At 44.4% G+C, this 21,226-nt stretch overlaps 1 protein-coding gene across 1 annotated transcript in view; it reads left to right on the plus strand.

Moving 5' to 3' along the window:
- RNF213 (ring finger protein 213) overlaps positions 1–21,226 on the plus strand; it is a 114,241-nt gene that overhangs the window by 42,129 nt on the left and 50,886 nt on the right. Inside the window, exons 15-26 of the mRNA XM_082441536.1 lie at positions 952–1,105; positions 3,808–3,978; positions 8,623–8,712; positions 9,856–9,978; positions 10,826–11,006; positions 12,962–13,135; positions 13,514–13,663; positions 16,185–16,774; positions 17,643–17,805; positions 18,935–19,152; positions 20,106–20,246; positions 20,366–20,533. Of these exons, the coding sequence (XP_082297662.1) occupies positions 952–1,105; positions 3,808–3,978; positions 8,623–8,712; positions 9,856–9,978; positions 10,826–11,006; positions 12,962–13,135; positions 13,514–13,663; positions 16,185–16,774; positions 17,643–17,805; positions 18,935–19,152; positions 20,106–20,246; positions 20,366–20,533 (2,323 nt within the window). The remainder of the gene's footprint in view (positions 1–951; positions 1,106–3,807; positions 3,979–8,622; positions 8,713–9,855; positions 9,979–10,825; positions 11,007–12,961; positions 13,136–13,513; positions 13,664–16,184; positions 16,775–17,642; positions 17,806–18,934; positions 19,153–20,105; positions 20,247–20,365; positions 20,534–21,226) is intronic.

Below are 21,226 nucleotides of genomic sequence, written 5' to 3' on the forward strand. Positions count from 1 at the left end.
TTTCCAACTGGTCTTTTTTCCTGTGCATTTTTGTCATTTATTTTTAAGTGATCACCATCATATTACATATTCATGCTTGTGTCCTGCATTTCATCAGCATTTAGTCTTCAAATTTTTTTTGCAAGTCAGGGAAGTTGAAAATAAAAATCAAAGTTAGCTTTCCATAATTATCTGAAATTATTTGCTCCTGCAAATTTGTGTGACCTCTGATACCCAGAAGGCACAGTGTACAGAATGCAGAACAATAGACATGTACCTGTGGGAGAGAAGGTATTTTCTGAGATTCTTGGAACACTGCCAGGATCACCTCATCTGAATTAGTAGGGTGTTCAGGATGGAGGTGGGGGTGTCAGGTCTTCATTAACATCAAGCACCTGGGGCTTCAGGGACCCCACCTAATTCTGTGTATTACACAATCGCCCCAGTAATTCCTTTCTCGTGCTGCCTTCTAAACCCCGCTCTGATCAACTCCCTAACTCTCAGCTCTGGTCATGTGTCAGCCAGTAAGCAAGTCCATGCAGAGCTGGAAGAGATTTCATGCACAGGGTATCCCAGGATATATTCTTCTAGCATTTCTTTCTCTTTCTCCCTCCCTGTATCCTCCTGATTTTTTAAAAAATTTGTATGGTATTTGAATCTTTGGTAATATGCATCCCTAAGATTTTTTTCAAACAAAGGAATACACTTGGAAATAGTTTAACTTGCTTTTGTTAAAATAGTTCAGACCGTGGAGGCAAACCAAAAGGACTTTGTTTCCTTTTTATCTTAGTCACAAGTTCAGGATAGATGGAAGTTCAAGATAGATGTCCTGGATGTTAACCTATATGGGATCAAGTACGTGCCTTCCTTGTAGGTGTTTTAAAGGGAAGGAACTCGTCATGGATAAGGGGTACTGTTTTCTCATTCCTCCTAAATTATTTCATTGATTTCTTTCAACTCTTTGTGGGGTAGGATTCTTGAGGAGCCCTTGATACAGTCCTACTTGACTGTGTGCCTGAAACTTCACGAATCTACCTGCAGAATAACAAAACAACACACGTTTTATGAGATGCCTGCCTTATCTGCTGAGATTGTTTGCAGAATTATTATACTTAAACTTCTAGTGGTAAGTGGAACACGTACACATAACGTTGTACCCAGGAGAGCTATGGAACCTGAAGCATCCTCAGTTCAAAAAGGAGATAGGCTAATTCTAGGATTGCTAGAATGACACAGAGTGGCTGATTGTGTCATCAGATATTTGTCAGTACCTACTTGATGCCAGGTTTTGTTCTGTGCATCGAGGCTATTTTGGTGAACCAGGGTCTGCGTGCTTGCCCTCCAGGGCTTGCGTTGGAGGGAAGGAGGCAGTGCAGGATCTCAAGTGTAGAGTATCGGCTGTGACTGGGTTAATTCAAGAGCTCTGCAAGTGGCCGGGACTTCAGGCAAGGACCTCCCCACCCAAATGCATGTTCATGCCTAGTCTTTCCCACCTGAGCTTTATTCCTGTTCACTGAAACTCAAATACAGTAGCAAGGTCCACACACCTAAGTGCACACCTTACAGCCTTTCCACACAGGCTCCACTTCCCTCATCAAGCTGTGGGGACATCCCAGAGCTCTGTCCCCCCTCGCTCCACACCTCCCAGAGGTAACCACTCTCCTGATTTCTACCACCACAGATTAGTTTTGCCTGTCTCTGAACTCTTTCCTTTTTGTGTCTGGCTTTCTTCACTTGACGTGACATCTCTGAGATCCATCCATGACGTCGCATGTTGTCCGCAGCTTATATTTTCCCATTGTTGTGTGATCTTCACCAGCTTGAGTTTGAGCTTCCACATGAAGGTGATAGATGATTTCGTATTTAGATCGACCATTTATTTGTTAAGCATTTGACAAGTCAGAACTGGGACGTTAGTGATATAAAATAATTAAGTATATGTTTTAACTTGTTCCTTTTCGTTTTTCTTCTTTAAAATACCAAGGATACATTTAAAAATAAACATTATTGGTAAGATGATTGCTTTCTCCTGAAGTGGGTATTATTTAAACCATCATAGGCAGGTGCCAACGTCTAGATAAACTGTGTTCAAGAAATTTGAAATTTGTCAGTTACTTAGGGTATATGTTCCTGTAGAAATAACTATCTTAAATGTTGGTTGGGATCTCAGATCAGTGCAATCCACAGTCTGATCCAAATACTCTACCTGTGCCATAAAAACAGAAAGCTTTGCAAAACTGAAATTAAATAAAACCAAAGTATATGAAGAGTTTTTGAAAAGCTTTTGGTTGCGTGCTGACATAAAGGGTTGATAGGATTGATAGGACATCAGATGGAGAAAAACAAGGAGCAAAGCTGAAGTTTCTAGAGTAGATTTTCAGACTTGGGTTGTTCACTTACGTCCATCATCTGTGCTGGGTGAAGGGGCCACCCAGATGGAGAAGACAGGTCCCTGGCAGCAGGGTTGCGTAGGTGGGGGACCATCCTGTGAGCACATAATTGCAGCACAGTGGCTTAATGCTAAGCTGGAGTGTTGATTAGGTGCCCTGGGAACAGAGGGCCTTCGGAGGGGCTGGCGTTCCCACAGGGCGAGAGAGCAGCCCGTGCAGTGTCAGGGAGGAGAGGAGCATGCCGCTCCGGAGGGCCCACAGGTAACCTAGTGTGGCTGGAGATGGAGCTGAGATCTAGGCAATGCCAGATCACAGATGGCATGCACACCCTGCTAAAGCTTCCAGATTGTTCTAGAAGCTGCTGCACCATGCGGGGATGTTCAGCATGGGTCAGCGTGTCCTGCTTTCAGCTCAGAACTGTCGCCGGCCCTTGCCACCCACATCCTGAGTGCTGTGCTCCCGTCACACCTGTACCCCAGCCCACCCCTCCCATGCTGCCCAGAGCTCCATGAATCTTTCCGGGAAGAACCACCCCCACCAGGCTGGGTACAACACCCTTTATGTGCCTTGAAAATAGCTTGTGCTTTCTCATTTTGGCACTTGCCCTGGTTACTGATTGTGCTGTCAGCTCCTTGGGCAGCCGCCTTGCCACTGCGTCTTTAGCCCTTGGGCCAAGCATCTCTGGAGGGAGGGAGTGACACCAACAGATCCAGTTTTGAGGGGTCCTGACAGTTACACAATTTGAGGGGCTCAGTTGAAGCAAAAGAAAACACACACAGAACTGGGAGAGGCCTCTGTCTAAGTGGGGCTGACGGCTGGGCTGTATCTGCTTTGTGGTAAAGGTGCTTCTGGTGAGAAAGAGAGGGAGGGAGTGAGGGAGGGAGGCATCCCTAGAGCCCTTGACCCCGGGGAAAAGGAGCTTTTCAGGGAGAGGGAATGAAGGGAGAACCTCACGGAAAGAGCACCAGTGGTTAGGGATGTGGGTTTACCTCCTGGCCCTCAGACCAAACATGTCACTAAGGGGCAGGGTTTACACTAGCTCGGCTTCTCTGAGCTGCTGGAAGCTCCGAGCCCTTGGTGTCTCCTTCTCACCCTGTCCGGAGGAAGCTTGTCGGCTCTTCCTCAGCTCGGAGCCCAGGAAGTCTGTGCATTGGCAAAGGCAGAGTTGCCTCTGTTAACAGTTGCCTGGGGTCATTTGATGAGGCATCCATGCCACTCCTTCTCCTGCCTCGTCACCCCATGCTGCCCACCCAGAGTGAAGCCGAAACGCTCTGGGGAAATGAAAGTGCTATGAATGTGCAGGCTCTGGCCGCGCCGGTGAGTCTGAGCGCACAGGTGGCATCGGGTGCACAGGGGGGAGGGGAGTGGCATCTGGACGATCCTTTGGGTCCACAGCGCAGGGACGATTAAACTCTCTGTCTCTCTCTTGTGGTGACAGGATTCAGCAGGAGGGCAGGGAAATGAAACTGGAAAGAAGAATTCAGTAAAAACAGTCTTCCAGGGGACTCTCGCTGCTACAAGATCTTGGCTTCAGAGAATTTTTCGAAAGGGCGTGTTCCTGACTGGGCGTATATTTTCTGTCACCTTCACTTACTGCGAGGAGATTAAGGTAAGCCCTGCCGAGTGCAGGGAACCCAGTGGGTCTTGTCTGCAGAATGGGCAGCTGCTCCCCTAACAGGACCCAAGGGCACGGGCACCCTGGTGGGTGGGCCATGGTCCCCACACCGATGGTGAGGCTGCTGAACGGTGAGGACAGACCTTGTTGGGCTGGCGGGGAGGGGCATTCGAGTCTCATCCAGTGCTGAGGTTATGAGTCAGGTTTATGATGTTGAAAGTAGAAGAATAAGATGGAAGCTACTTGAAAGGGAAACTGGGCAGAGTGGCGTCTGAATGTGAGGAAACTGGAAATCAGTCCCAAAAGGTTGGGAGGCAGGGAGGGCTTCCAGAAACCGAGGTGTGGACAGAATCTTGTGCCACTGAGGAGGAGGAGGGAGGGCCTAAAGACTGTTGGCTCCAGGACGAAGTTCTAGAAAGTGATATAAGCAAACCAACCAAATGGCCCTCTGACGTCATCAAACCAGACTTCAATAGGCTGTTGCCTTCCAGGGATACTTTTAAATGGAGTCATCATAAAATCACATAGCTGAGACTGTGCATGAACAGAGACAAATGACTCTCACTCCATCTCAGACTTCTTCAGACTTATTACCTATCTACACAGAGGGGAGAAGATCATTAATCCAAATACCCAGAGCCCAGAACTGTGACCACTCACCCTCACTGGGACAGAGTCTAAGGTCAAAACAAGGAAAACATACATAAATCTTGAACTTGTTTTAGAAGTTTTGTTGTTGGCAGTGGAATGGGTGTAGCAAGTCTGGAGCTATGTTGTGTGTACTCTAAGGCTGAGCAGATGGACACAGGGTTGCTGCTGTTGGAAGCCCAGGTTCTTTCTCACTGAAGGAGGGATGTGTGGACCAGGGGAGAGAGGAGGTATAGTGTGAACTCATGATTTAAAAAGCAACAACAGGTAAAAGACCTGTACTCATAAAACTATAAGACACTGATGAAAGAAATCAAAAATGACACACACAGATGGAGTAATAGACCATGTTTTTGGATTGGAAGAATCAATATTGTGAAAATGACTATACTACCCAAAGCAGTCTACAGATTCAATGCAATCCCTATCGAATTACCAATGGCATTTTTTACAGAACTAGAACAAAAGATCTTAAAATTTGTATGGAGACACAAAAGACCCTGAATAGCCAAAGCAATCTTGAGGGAAAAAAACCGAGCTGGAGGAATGAGACTCCCTGACTTCAGACTATACTACAAAGCTACAGTAATCAAGACAATATGGTACTGGCACAAAAACAGAAATATAGATCAATGGAACAGGATAGAAAGCCCAGCGATAAACCCATGCAACTATGGTCAACTAATCCATGACACAGGATGCAAGGATATACATGGAGAAAAGACAGTCTCTTCAATAAGTGGTGCTGGGAAAACTGGACAGCTACATGTGAAAGAATGAAATTAGAACACTCCCTAGCACCATACACAAAAATAAACTCAAAATGGATTTGAGACCTAAATGAAAGACCGGACACTATAAAACTCTTAGAGGAAAGCATAGGAAGAACACTCTTTGACATAAATCACAGCAAGATCTTTTTTGACCCACCTCCTAGAGTAATGGAAATAAAAACAAAAATAAACAAATGGGACCTAATGAAACTTAAAAGCTTTTGCACAGCAAAGGAAACTATAAACAAGACGAAAAGACAACCCTCAGAATGGGAGAAAATATTTACAAACGAATCAACGGACAAAGGATTAATCTCCAAAATACATAAACAGCTCATGCAGCTCAATATTAAAAAAACAAACAACCCAATCCAAAAATGGGCAGAAGACCTAAATAGACATTTCTCCAAAGAAGACATACAGATGGCTAATAGGCACATGAAAAGCTGCTCAACATCACTAATTATTAGAGAAATGCAAATAAAAACAACAGTGAGTATCACCTCACACCGGTTAGAATGGCCATCATCAGAAAATCTACAAACAACAAATGCTGGAGAGGGTGTGGAGAAAAGGGAACCCTCTTGCACTGTTGGTGGGAATGTAAATTGATACAGACACTATGGAGAACGATATGGAGGTTCCTTAAAAAACTGAAAATAGAATTACCATATGACCCAGCAATCCCACTACTGGGCATATACCCTGAGAAAACCATAATTCAAAAAGACACATGCATCCCAGTGTTCATTGCAGCACTATTTACAATAGCCAGGTCGTGGAAGCAACCTAAATGCCCATCGACAGACAAATGGATAAAGAAGATGTGGTACATATATACAATGGAATATTACTCTGCCATAAAAAGGAACGAAATTGGCTCATATGTAGGGACATGGATGGACATAGAGACTGTCATACAGAGTGAAGTAAGTCAAAAAGAGAAAAACAAATATCATATATTAACACATATATGTGGAATCTAGAAAAATGGTACAGATGAACCGGTTTGCAAGGCAGAAATAGACACAGATGTAGAGAACAAACGTATGGACACCAAGGGGGGAAAGCGGGGGTGGGGTGGTGGTGGTGGTGGGATGAATTGGGTGATTGGTATTGACATACATACACTAATATGTATAAAATAGATAACGAATAAGAACCTACTGTATAAAAATAAATAAATAAATAAATAGCAACAACAGGGGCTTCCCTGGTGGCACAGTGGTTGGGAGTCCGCCTGCCAATGCAGGGGACATGGGTTCGAGCCCTGATCCAGGAAGATCCCACATGTGGCGAAGCAGCTGAGCCCGTGCGCCACAACTACTGAGCCTGCGCTCTAGAGCCCGCAAGCCACACTACTGAAGCCCACGTGTCTAGAGCCCGTGCTCTGCAACAAGAGAAGTCACCACAATGAGAAGCTGTGCACCGCCACAAAGTGTAGCCCCTGCTCGCCGCAACTAGAGAAAGCCCGTGCACGGCAATGAAGACCCAACGCAGCCAAAAATAAATAAATTAATTTTTAAAAAATTTTAAAAATTAAAAGCAACAACAATTCCTGACTCCATCCACTGAAAGGGCCTAGAGATCGTGACATCGAGGTCCGTGAGCACACCCAGAGCCCTAGTCATGGCTTCTAAATGTCATTTCCCCTAAAAAACAAAACCAAAACAAAACAAAAACCCCCCAAACCTGTGCTTCTGGAAGGAACGGCAAATTCTAAAGGTGGGGCTGAAGAAGTGAAAGGCCAGCCTGCAACACCTTGTATTGCCAGACAGTAGAAGTGCTTGAAGTCGAGTGGTGACATGTCACACAAGGAGACAAGACTAGATCCAAGGTGATATCCTAGGTTAGATCCTGGATGGTAAAAGGATGTTCATGGGAAAAAAGTGGTGAAATCCAAATAAAGCCAGTGGTTTTGTTCAGGGTAATCTAGCAATGCTAATTACTTAGCTTTGACAAGTGTACTATGGCTATGTAACGTGTTAGCACTCGGGGAAATTGGTCTGAGAGTATCTGGAACTCTCCGTACTATCTTTGCAGTATTTCTGTACATCTAAAATGATTATATTTTTTAAAAAAGGAGACAGAAGCTAGCTTGCAGGGGTTCCCACTAGCCAAATTTGAGGCAATTTGAGTATCACAATGAGTAATGACCAGAAGAGGATTATCATATTAGAAATTATCATATTAGGTGGAGTAAATCAGACAGAAAAAGACAAATACCATATGCTATCACTTACATGTGGGATCTAAAATACAACACAAATGAACTTATTTACTAAACAGAGACAGACACACAGACGTAGAGAACAGACTTGTGGTTACCAAAAGGGAAAGGGGGTCTGGGAGGGATAAATTAGGAGTTTGGGATTAACAGATACAAACTACTATATATAAAATAGGTAAACAACAAGGCCCAACTGTATAGCACAGGGAACTATATTCAATATCCTGTAGTAAACCATAATGGAAAAGAAAACAACGTTGTCATCATCATAACAGAAGGGAAGACAGAAAAGGCCGGAGAACTCTTCTGGAAAAGAGACATGGTAACTAAATGCAGTGTGTGCCCGTCAGTTGGATCCATGACCCAAACAGTCAGGAAGGACACCTGTGGACGATGAGAGAAATGTGGACAGGGACCCTTCCTCGAGAAAGGTCACACCCACGTGAACTGGCCTCAGAGTGACACCTGTACTACCACGTGTAGCAGAAGGGACACAGTGTTGGGGATGCCGGCCCAGGACTTAGGGGCCAAGGGGCATGACATCTGCAACTTCCTTCCAATGGTTCAGCAGAGAAAATGCCTATTTCTAGAGAGACTAAAGGGAGCACAAAAGAGAAAGAGATAGAGCAGTCGCTTTAAACGCTGGGGAGTCTAGCTGAAGGTATATGAGTGTCCTTGTGCTGTCATTGCAACTTTCTGTTACGTTTGAAATTTTTTGAAATAAAACAATGGAGGGAAATCCTTTCAGGTTAAAAACCAGTTACACAGTGGAAGGGACTGTAGAGGTGACCTGTCCCAGTCAGGACCCTTCGTTTTATAAGGCTAAGGTGGATTGCCCTGACACACCAGTGACACAGCAGACCATTGACAAAGATGAGTCAGAACCCAGGTGTCTTCGAAGCACTGTGCATAATCATCTTCCTTCATAGAATTACACTGTGGCATCTAGGTGTCTTAGTGGCTGTCCCTTACATGTGGGTTTTGCAGGTCTGGAGGCGACTGGTGGAAATAAACTTCCCTGCAGAGCATGGCTGGAAGGAATCCTTGCTGGGGGACATGGAAGGGAGGCTCAAACAGGTACTGAAAGTCGGGGGATGTTCTTTTTGGAAGTCGGTAAAACCAGACCGTGAGAAGCAACCAAGACACGTGATGACTGCATTTGAATGGACAGGGCATGGGGTTCATATGACTCTGTGTTTCTGATTCAGCCCTAATAGTTTGACCGCAGATGGTATTCCAGAGAAGAATAAGGGCACAAGGTCGGGGCACCAGGGGAACCCTCAGCATGCATGGGGTTCTAATAGGCACTAACCCTATATGCTGTGGCTCTAAGTGGCCTGTTGGTGACAAGAGCCCTATTAAACCCAGTGACAAGTGGGGACAACACAAAAGTGCTCCCCATTTTTAATTAAGGCCTGTGACCCTAGAAAATTCGGGTTTTAAAAAATGTGATATGAGGGTTTTCTATGTAACTGTTAAATGGATCTTTTTAGGAAAAGAGAAGCAAAGAAGAAACCTTTTTAAATTAATTAATTAATTAATTAATTTTAAAAATTTTATATTTTTGTTATACATTTATTTTATTTATTTTTGGCTGCGTTGGATCTTCATTGCTGGGCGGGCCTTCTCTAGTTGCGGCAAGTGGGGGCTGCTCTTTGTTGCGATGTGTAAGCTTCTTATTGCGGTGGCTTCTCTTGTTGCAGAGCACAGGCTCTAGGCGCGCGGGCTTCAGTAGTTGTGGCACGCAGGCTCGGTAGATGTGGCACGCAGGCTCACTAGATGTGGCTCACAAGCTCTAGAGCGCAGGCTCAGTAGTTGTGGTGCATGGGCTCAGTTGCTCCATGGCATGTGGGAATCTTCCCGGACCAGAGCTTGTGAACCCATGTCCCCCGTACTGGCAGGCGGATTGCCAACCACTGCGCCACCAGGGAAGCCTTTTTTTTTTTTTTTAAATTTACCTGTTTTTGCAAGCTGCTGTGCCGGATGCTTTTTCTGCGAAGTGGGAATTTTAGCCTTCTTGGTCTTGTTTGAATTTTTGCCTTGTTGGTCTAATGGTTAGAGACAGGGAGGACATGCTTAGCATGGGATGGGAAGAAGGTCAAAGTAATGGGGAGATGATACAGTCGTAGGAAAGGGAAAATTACTAGGGTGTTTTCATTCCATAGTGTCTGAGAGTGCAGCACCCCAAACCTCTCACACCCTCATCTTCCTGTCTTGCAGGAGAAGCCTCTCTCCCAGATCTCTGCCTTCTGTAGCACTAACTGGGATGCTGCAGGCGCAGAAGACAGTGTGTCGAAACGCTTTGAGATGTGTGCCATTGAAGCCGTGGGCTCGGTCTGCCAGGTGAACAACCTTTCCCACTCAGGAATTGCGTTTGGGTTCACACCTGCCTTCTGTCGTCATCAGCTAAAGGCTATTAAGCGCCGCTGGTTCTGAGACCCTGCACTGATGCACAGAATGGGCTCTGGGCATCCCCCTCCCCAGCCTGAAATCCAGTACCCTGTACCCACTCCTTGAAATGCCACTCAGCTTCCTGCTACTGCATGGTATCATAGCAGCTCACAGGTGACCTCCAGAAATCTCACAGGCTGCTCCTAAATGCCCCATTATTATCATTGCCACCTACCCAGCCTTTGTTTTATTGCTTGCTAATGACACTTGCTTAGCATGCAGTAAAAGACCCCAAAGGTTAGCAAAGCATTATGGAAGAAAAATGTATGAAGTTGAAAAGATTTTATCAATTCACTTAGAAAGAGAATTAAAATTTATGTGTTGTTTGTAGGCAGCTTTAAAAGAATTACAGTTAGGAATACAAAGGATACCAGTATTAATGGTTTCCTTGTATTATGGTTGATGTTTTTCATAATGTGAAAGTCCCAAGAAAAATGTAGAAACTGGCATTGAGCCAGAGGAAAGGGGGGTGGCTTGTGGGTTGTGTCTGTATCTGTCTGTCGGTACCTGTTTCCGCATCCCCAGTGTTCATCACTTACGGAGACAGTGCACAGGAAAATGGACATGCCCTAAGAAAAGTTAAGCATTTTATTTACAATTGGTTTTTTTGAGGCTTTGTAAAACTAGTTATGAGGGATTTCTGAAATGCTGTTGGGTGGGTAATTTACTTCTGTTATTCAAAAACAAACCAACCAAAAAAACCTTCTAAATATCCCTCTCTTTATTCATTTTCTTGTAGTCTCAGACCCGTATCCTTGAGAAAATCTCTTATAATGACTTGAGGAAATGTGGCACCCTTGTGTCTGCTGTGATCACTAAGTCCTGGCCGAGAAGTAGAGGGGAATTTGTAGATGACTTAAGTGAGGTTTTGAATCACCTGCTCACTTGGCCAGAAATCAATCATCTCTTCAAGTTGTATGGTATGTTCACGGAGGGCGCTGGGAACATGTGCTCTGTCCAATGGTGCCTCCTGACCCAAGGGTAGGGCAGAGTATTTGACCTGTGAGTCAGTTCGAATGGGTTGATGTTTGCCAAAAGAAGCAGCTTGGGTGGAAAGACCCAGGAAGGTTCATAGTATCTTGTATTGTAATTGAGAACTAACACTGAAAGCCACCATTCATAGAATACCTGCTGTACACCAGCTACCATGCTGATGTCTTATACTTGAAGTGGTCCTGAGGGTCCTCAGACAAAGAAACTGAGGTGGAGAATGTGATAGGACTTACCCAAGGTCTTGCCAAGAATAAGTGTTAAGAACTGAAATCAAAACCCAAGTGTGTCTGAGTCTAAAACCCTCTCTTTGTTATTCTGAGATCCATATAAATGTCCGATCCAATACTGGTGACCTTAGCAAAAACTAAGTACTGCCTGATTTTTCCACCCGTACATTCCATGACCCAAGCGTTTGTGACCAAAGAGAGGGAGATGTGTATTTCCCTAAAAACATTATATTCAGGTTTATGTGTGAGTCTTTAGATTCAGATCTAGTGGAAAAGCACCACAGTTAGGTTATTTTGCGTCTCAGTTTCATCAAATTACTGGGACAGCCTTAAAACAAAAAGCTAAGTTTCTTCAATGGCAGGGTTGTTGTAGCGATAAAATAAGAAGATTGATGTGGAATTCCTATGTAATGATTAAAAACTACTCACTTGAAAATATTACATTTGTGTCTTTTAAATTAATAGACCTTATATTTTAGAGCAGTTTTAAGTTGATAGAAAAATTGAGCAGAAAGTACAGAGATTTCCCATATTTAGCCCCTCCACACACACAATTTCGTCTATTATTAATGTCTTGCTTCAGTGTGGTACGATTGTTACAACTGATGAGCCAGTATTGATATGTTATTAATAACTAAAGACCAATGTTTACATTGGGTTTACTCTGGTACTTTCTGCGGGTTTTGACAAATGTTTAATGATGTGCATCCACTATTACCGTATCATACCGAATAGTTTCACTGCCCTAAAACCTTGTGTTCCACCTGTTCATCCCTCCCCTCTCCCCTCTTCTACAGTTGTGCCTTTTGCAGAAAGTGATATGGTTGGAATCACACACTCTGTAACCTTTTCAGATTGGCTTCTTTCACTTAGCAACATGCATTGAAGGTTCCTTTTCATACCTCACTTCTTTTTACTACTGAATAATATTCCATTATGTGAATGGACCACAGTTTGTCCATTCACCTACTGAAGAACATCTTGGATACTTCCAAGATTTTGCAATTGTGAATAAAGCTGCTTTATTTGCTTTTAATGGCATGACCCAACTGTATGACCCTAGTATGACTGGGAGAGAAACCTTCTGGTGGTTAAGTATGTTTGAAAATTTTGCCCTCTGAATTGATCCTAAAATTCACATTCAAAATTTTGCAAGATAGCCAAGATGTGTAGAGTATAGCCATCACACTAATGTTTATCTTGTTTCCATGTGCTGTGAAGATGCCTCCTTAAGACCACGTAGATAACCCTCACTGGGTGTCAGTGCATCCCTAGTGCAGTTTATTCTTCTCTAAGCGTTCTCAAGATGGGAGATTTTAAAGGCGGTGATGTCTAGTTTAAGAAAGATATTTAGTATACTGAAGAGGGCACAGGTTTAAAATAACTGAGAAACGTGGTTCTCCTGGCTGACTTTGGTCATTTGAGGAATCGTCTTCATGAAGAAGGAAGTCCTTTGGGAGATGAATTTGGGTGAGATGTAAACCTCCTGGGCAAAGCAGAATCGAGGGGTGTGAGAAGCACATCTGGAAACACGGAGTGACTCTGCTTTATTGTATGGAAGTTGGGTCAGAGCAATGAGGAAGTTACTGGGAATTCAATAACATGGGAAGGAAGTGGGGTGCCCACCGTTTTAACTCTGTTCTTAACTTGATCAGGAATCAATGAGAAAATATTAGAAAATATTACCGATGAAGGCAAGAAGTTGATGGCCACTGCTGACTCTGTGTTCAGAAAAGTTACTAATGACCTCATCAGTGGAGCGATTTTAGTTGGACAACTGGAGCTGATCATAAAACACATGAATCAGTTCCTTGACATCTGGCAGTTAAGTAAGTTGAGATGTGGACTTCAGGCTCATGAGGGGTTAGACGATAAGAAGCGTCTGTGTTTGCCTGTGTGTCTTGTAGAGAGGTGATCTTTGTCGTCTTTATGATTAGTGGCTCTTCTCGCCAGGAAGTTGACAGGCGATGGCTTCTAATCCATAGGAAAATAATGGGAAAGTGATAAGATACTGACCGTGTCAGAGCACTGGCTGTTTTTATTCCATGCTGCTGACACGGGGACGTCTTGCAGTGGCCCTGCACGCAGCCCCCTGCGTCACCCTCCACATAGCTCAGCACGTCGGGCGTGTTCATGTGGGTGGAAGAAATGTCTTGCCACAAGCGGATGTTTGTGTGTTCTATTGGTTTCCTTTTCTTTTTTTTCAGAGAGTACAAGTCTTCCAGCCCAGGAGAAAAAACACGCTATGAAGGAAGTGCTGAGTCTCAGAAAGAATGAACTAGTCACTCTAAAGAATGAGAAAACATATGTTGACTCTCTCCTGAAGTTGTATGGGAGGGTAAAAGACCTGATTAAAGGTGATATTCTTAAGCATTAAAATAAACAAAATTGAGGGGTCCCCAGGGGAGAAGGGTCAAAATAGAATATGATAAAAATGTATCACCGTAACAGCCTTTTATCTTGGAGGGGAGGCTTTTTTAAATGTGTTAATTTTTAACAAAGTTAAAATTTTTTTGGTGATTACTGCCATATCTCTAAATAGCATGCTTAAATATCTCCTTGATTTTTCAGGTTTAAGCATTATCCATTGTGGAAAATTAGGATTAAATCTCCTTGTTTTTCCAATTTCTGCCATACACACATAACCTTTCCAACCTCCCTTTCCTCCAATTTTATCATAATTTTAATTAGATCAGTCCTCAGGGTGTAAATAGTCACGACTGTGTAAATGCACTGTTCATAACCGAGCCATGAAACATACCATGATTCTCTTCCATTTCTTCTGCAAACTGTTTTCTCTAGATTTAAAATTCTTGTCTTGTCCTATGCCTTGTTTTCAATGTATTTGTTTTTAAATTCAATCCCAGACTCTTTACCAACCGTTTGAATTTCCTCACAAGGCAATCAGTTTGATTTTTCAGAAGGACTCTCCCCAGACTGGAGGGATACAGTCCTAGGGCTGTCCTGCTTCTGTCCTCGGCTGGATCTGTGTCCTGGGTCCCATGGCTCCCTGCTCTCACTCCTGTGTTTTAGTGAAACACACTCTCTGGTCCCTCCTGAGAAGGGGGCACAGGAGTCCTTGCCTGTCTGAAAATGTCTGCCCATACATGAGATCTGTTGTTTGGTGCAGAGGTACAGACTGGAAACGTTTTCCTTCAGGATTTGGGATTTGTGGCTCCATGGTCTCTGCAGGGTTGCTGTTGAGAGTCAGATGTGATTCTTAGCCTTTGTGGTTGACATGTTTTCTCTCTCAGGAAGCTCTTGAGATCTTTTTGTCCCCCTTATTCTGAAATTTCCTAATGATGTGCCTTGGAATGGGTCTGTTTCCCATCTGTTGTACTGGGCATAATTAAGTGGGGCTTTCTAATCTGGAAATTCAAGTCCTTGAGTTCTGGGGAAACTTCTTGTGTTAGTTAAGTGATTACTTCTTCTCTTGCTGGAATTCAGTTGGATATGTGACCTCCTGGAATGGTCATCTAACTTCCATACATTTTCTCTCCTATTTTCCATCTCTTTGTGTTTTGTTCTGCTTTCTGAGCAGTTTCCTTAATTTGACCTTCTAACCTTTCCAGTAAATTTTTAAATTTCTCTTCTTATGTATTTAATTTACAAGAACTCTTTTTTTCCTCTGAGTGATCCTTTTTCTCTGCTATCCTGTTCTTGTTCATGGTTGCAGTATCATATCTTTCTGAGATTATTGATATTTTTGATTTAGAGGGTTTCTTTTTCTTTATCTTGAATAGTTTCCTATTTCCTCCGAGTTGCTTTTATCTCTTGGTATGTTTTAATATCTATTTTTCATGTTAGAGACTTTCCCCATCTGTCTAGAAATTCTTGTTTATCTGTTTATATTAAGAGAGGTGCCTGACACACTAATGGAGTATTCTGAGGGTGGTGTGGCTAGGCTTTGAAATAGCCTGTATCTTTAGCTCCTCTCTCTTGGGCTGCTTAGATCGCCAGTCTCTTGCCTGGAAGGTACAGGCCCCGCTGCCAGGTTTTGGGAGTCGAGAGAGAAGTGAGGTCTGGAGGAATCTCAGCATCCAATATGTATATCTAGTCTTACTGCCTTCCTTCTTCCTGTATCCTCTGTTCTCCTTTCTTCTTAAATTTAATGGTACATACCGTCTGTTAGCTTCCTGACAAAGCATACGTGCCTGGAAATGCCTTTATTCTGCCATATACCTGAGACCCCCAATCCAGAGAGCCCTCCGTGTTATCCTCTCTAAAATATAAACCACCCATTGCTTGCCAGGGTGGAACGAGGTGCCATCAACCTGCCGTATGGAATGGGTAGGGATGAAAATGAGGCTATCTGATGACTTCTTAAGCAGACTTTCAGCCCAGTCCTCCTTATTTTATCACCACCTCCCAAATTCCAGTTACCTGTGCAGCCAGTGTCTGTGCATTGGGGGAAGTCTGTGACACCAGACACCTGGCAGACTCAGGTTTCCCCACCATGGGCTAGGACCCCACGTTCTGAGGCTTAAGATGTCATTTACCCCCTAGCACATCTGCTTTTCAAGTTCCCAAATTTTGTTGCTGTGATCTCCTTTTCTATCCTTCCCAGCCCTGTTGCTTTATGGCTTTTGAAAAACAATCTCTTTTCTATCATTGGAACAGGATGTGGGGAGGGAGTGGAAGCATGTGCAGATGTCAGACTGTCATCTTCTCCCAGAAATTGCAAAACTTTCTTTGTCATGAAAATTGACGAGCAAGGTGAGGGTGGAGACTTAGGGATTCTTATTGAGAACAATGCCAGCAAGTGTGTTCACTTGCATTTCCTTAAGAGCAGCGAGGGGAGTAAAAACTGGGAAAGTAAAATGAAATGATATCATGACTAGAGGTTTGACTTCTGACATTCTCTTATGGTTTCAAAAGTGGATTTTGGAGAGATTGCTGAAAGACATTCGGAAGACCTCAGCGGGAAAAGATTAAACCAAGTCGTGACGGTGAGCTTGTCAGCCACCTCCCTCGACTCGACATGGACAACACATTACAACCTGAGCCCTGAAGTCCAAGAAATGGCCAGAAATGCAGACTTGCTAAAGGACAGCCACATCTTCCAGATCTTCTGGAGAGAAGCCGCCCAGGAGCTGAGTGAGCCAGAGGAGGAGTTGGAAAGGAAAATATTTCACCCTGAAGAGATGTATCAATATTTATATGGTCCTTGTTTCAAAAGGTTTACGCAACTGTATCAGGATCTGAAGTCAGGGGAGGTCACCTTTGGGGAAATCGATGACATCTTCAAAGACTTTGTGAATAAATACAGCGACCTAACTAAAGACCTCCAGACCATGTGTGCTCTGTACCCCAGTGACCAAAAAGATTGGATCAAGGAGCGAGTCCGGCAGATCGAGGAATACCATCACCTGCATCAGGCTGTCGACTCAGCCAAGGTCATCTTGAAGGTCAAAGAGAATTTGGCCCTGACCGGCGACTTTGGTGTTCTCCACACCTTACTAAGCTTTGTAAGTTATTTACTGGGGACTACTGGGGGTGGGGGTAGCGGGGGTGCTGCTCTCAAGCTCTTAAAAACTGGGCAAGATGATGTCGCAGCTTCCTTCAATGTTATTTGCATTGTATTCGATGCCTGAATATGCCAAGGGCTTCGTTTTTACCTTTGTTTACCAATAGTGTGACTGTTTTGGCTAGTGTGGGTTTCCTTGGATCGGCAGGAGGATCATGAATTTAGGAAAAGGCAATGATCCTCTTTTAGTCATCTGATATTTGTAAAGAGTCACCTGAGCTCTTTAGGTTCTAGAAGCCAAAAAGCCATTTGTTTTGTCAGCTCTCCACATCTAGTGCTTAGCTGGGAGTGGCACATGGTAAGTTACCTGTTACAGTTAAGAAGTGAGTCTTTTGCTTTCTGATTTTTTAGGTGAGCGTTTATAAGGTATACGGTGACCTATATTATTGTATAGACAGGTATGATGAGGACTAAAACTTAGCACAAAATTTGGAATTTGGCACATGTAAGCTTGAAGCCCAGCAGCGTATTCTTGAGTAGGTCACTGTCCTGGTCCTTCTTTTCTTTACCTAGAAAATAGAAAAAATTACAAGGTGCACCTGGCAGGGTTCTTGTGTAGGTTTGCTTAGCAGAATGCCAGGTGCAGAGGAACTGTAGTTACTATGGATCGAGGGGGGGACAGCAAGAGCGGCTACAGTGTCCAATCTGGGATAAGAGCTTCAGGCACCTGCCAATCCCGGAAGTTTGGTGGGAAGGACTGTTGGAATGGTCAACATTGTTGTTTTGGGGGGTCCAGGAGCCAGCTCCAGCGCACATACAACCTTCTCTTGCAGACTCTCTTTGACAACTTTCTTTGATGACTTTCTTAGACTGTCTTGGATAACTTTCGCCACGAAAAACTGGACCGGATCAACCAGCAGCTTATCCGTGCCAAAAAGCTGCTGCAGGACGTCAGTGAGACCCGGTGTCAGTGTCTGAAGGAGCTGTCCCAGAGGAAGGAGTTCATCAGCTGGGTCCGGGAGGCTCTCGGAGGTACAGTCCATCACTGTGGTGGCCGAAGTCTGGAGCATATTTAGATGGTTCATAGGGTGGTCTTCCTAAACTTATGGGCAGCCCCTCCCCTTGATCATGTTCTGAGTAAAGGACCATGAGATGCCATCTGCATTTTTTTAATTAAAACATTTTAATTGAAATATATTTGCCATGTAGCATTGTGTAAAGTTAGGGCGTATGGCACATTGATTTGATACATTTATATCTTGTAATATGATTGCCATTGTAACAATAATTCGCCCCACTATAATTCTCCTTTCATCTTAGTGATGGTAATAATTAAGTCTAGTCTCTTAGCAAGTTTTCATCTGTATTCTTTGGTAAATGTGCAGGGTGTGCCTCGTTGATTGTAGGTAGCATTTATATCAGGACAGTATAGCTCATTTTCTGGTGTAAAAACTATTTCCTTGGCTACTTTTTTTCCCTCTCACTCTGGATGCTTGCTGTGAACAGCAAGGGATCATTTTCTTTAAAATTGTGTCCCTTTAGCTTTTTCCTCCGGTTGATTTTTACTAGAAGCCAAGGCGAGCTTGTCTTGGCTTAATCACATCTACCTGTTGTTGTGCAAGGGCTTGGCAGTCTTTTTAACTCTGTGGCTTTGGTGATTTTGGCAGAATTAATTCATGGAGGGGAGATGGAGCCAGGGAAGAGGGAAGGTGGACAGCCCTGGTGTGCAGGGACAGGGGAGGGGCCGCCTGCTCATCTCATCACAGACTCGCTGCTTTCAGCTGTGGGCTCCTCGGGCCACAGTGATGCACAGATTTCGATTAGTGAGCAGCCGTTTTTTATAGATAACTGTCAACATGTTACTGTCTTTTTCGTAACGAAATGGCAATATTGTGTGATTACATGAAGTAAGATACACAAAAGCCCCATGCGATGCCTGGACATTGATGCTGTTCAGTAAGGTCAGGTATTGGTCAGCAGTATCAACATAAATGGCAAAAAAAAAACAATGCCCCAGGTTCTTATCGAAAGCAAAAAGTGGATAAAAACCCTAAAAATCCACTGAATATCCATTTATAGCTTCAGTAGGGACCATTGTCCCGGATTTGAGGCTCATGTCATCACGGGGTAGCCCTGCACTCACCTGCCTCTCCCTCCCCAGGCATCACGGAGCTGAAAGTGTTCGTGGACTTGGCCTCCATCTCTGCGGGGGAGAATGACATCGACGTGGATCGGGTGGCTTGCTTCCATGATGCTGTGCAGGGCTTTGCACCCCTGCTGTATGAGCTGGACACGAGTGCGGGTTTCGATGAATTCATGCAACACCTGAAAGAGCTGTGGAAGGCTCTGGATAATGACCACCACCTGCCCCAAAAACTGGTGAGTCTTATTTCTGGCTCCAAAATAGATTAAGTTTAATAAAGCATCGCTTAGAAACACTAGGGGCATGACTGCCAACTATTGCACTCTCACATGGCAGGCTTTTAATGCAGTCATTTAAGAGGATGTTTAAAAACAGTTTCTTCCTATATGGAAATGCTTTCTCTGTCTTATTATGTTAGAAAATTGGATACAAAACTGCATGTAAATTAGAGTGATTTCTGCTATGCGAAAAGAATGGGAAAAAAAGACTGAAAGGAAATATGTTAAAATGTTACCAGTGGCTTTCTCTGAATGGTGGTAATTGTTACTTAATTCTCTATACTTTTTGGTATTTTCCATGCTTTCCACAATTGGTACAGATTCACTTTTAATCAGAAAAAATAAACATTTCCCTATAAGTAAACCATCTGCACAGGGCCCAAGCAGGCCCATAGTATTGGGTTGGCCAAAAAGTTCGTTCGGGTTTTTCTGTAAGATGTTCGGAAAAACCGGAACGAACTGTTTGGCCAACCCAATACATAGCTTGTGTAACAGGATGGTTGGAGCCCCACAAGGGATGGGGGAGCAAAAGAGGAATGGAAGGAGCAGCAGAGCTCACAGCCTTGTTACAACCAGCATCATCCCCAGCTGGGGGCCTGGCACAACGCTGCCTTCTCACAGAGAGCTGGGTTCATGCCTGTCCCTCCCCATCCATGTATCCAGGGCACCGGGTGAGAACACAGGGGAGCAGCCCATTGCAGCAACACCTCCTGACAAGTGTCCCAAGAGGGAGAGCCAAAGCCCGTGGCAGTGGTGGGCAGCAGATGAGGGAGGCCTCCCCTGTGGGTGATGGCACGCTGAGCCGGAGAAGGGGAGGAGGAGTTTGCCCCTGGAAGGCAGAGGTGGAGGGAGTGGCAGGAAGAAGATCACTTGTAAGCTGCGGCCCATTTTCTCTCCTTCTGTCCCAACAGTGTGACTCTGCCCGGAACCTGGAGTGGCTGAAGACAGTGAAGGAGAGTCACGGGTCTGTGGAGCTGTCATCCCTGTCCCTGGCGACAGCAATCAACAGCAGAGGCATCTATGTGATCAAGGCTCCCACGGAGGGCCAGAAGGTGAGCCCCACGTCCCAGACACAGCTGCAGGTGGCTCTTACAGGTTGCTGTCCTCAGGGGCGGTGGGGGGGCGGTCTCTGCCTCTCAAAAATGACCTCTGACTGTGTACTGTTCCACAGATTTCCCCAGACACAGTTCTACACTTAATCCTTCCTGAGGGCCACGGAGGCCACGAGGAGGTGCGAGACTACTCTTTAGAAGAGCTGAAGGAGCTTTTGAACAAATTGATGCTGATGTCTGGCAAGAAAGATCACAACAATGCTGAAGTCGTAGAGGTGTTTTCTGAGGTAAGGATTTGTATCTATGCTGGAGCAGGTGTCCTATTCCCATCTGTTTGGGCTGAGGACTCTCACTGCTGAGGTGCCTGGGAAAGTCGGAAGAGTTTGAGTTTGTATTTATTTATTTATTTTTAAAATTTATTTATCTTATTTATTTATTTTTGGCTGTGTTGGGTCTTCGTTGCTGCGCGCAGGCTTTCTCTAGTTGCAGTGAGCGGGGGCTACTCTTCGTTGAGGTGCGCGGGCTTCTCATTGCGGTGGCTTCTCTTGTTGTGGAGCACGGGCTCTAGGCACACGAGGCTTCAGTAGTTGTGGCTCACAGGCTCTAGAGCGCAGGCTCAGTAGTTACTGCACACGGGCTTAGTTGCTCCGCGGCATGTGGGATCTTCCCGGACCAGGGCTCGAACCCGTGTCCCCTGCATTGGCAGGCGGATTCTTAACCACTGCACCACCAGGGAAGCCCTGAGTTTGTATTTAATTCATAGGAATCACTCTGCTCTTAAACCCATGGAGAGTGGAGCCAGTGGGTCTGCAGAATGCATGTATTTGGAATTCATGACCCAAAGAGATGTTGATTTACTCTGTAAATCAGCAAGCATCCCAAAATACTTAAAGATGTAAATGTACATCCTTCATGAAAATCCAAAGTAATCATAATGATAAAGGCATATCGGTTTATGTAATGGTCTCTCCTTTTGGTTA

This window comes from Balaenoptera physalus, assembly GCF_965194825.1.
Source record: "Balaenoptera physalus genome assembly, chromosome: 20".
Classification (NCBI taxonomy): domain Eukaryota; kingdom Metazoa; phylum Chordata; class Mammalia; order Artiodactyla; family Balaenopteridae; genus Balaenoptera; species Balaenoptera physalus.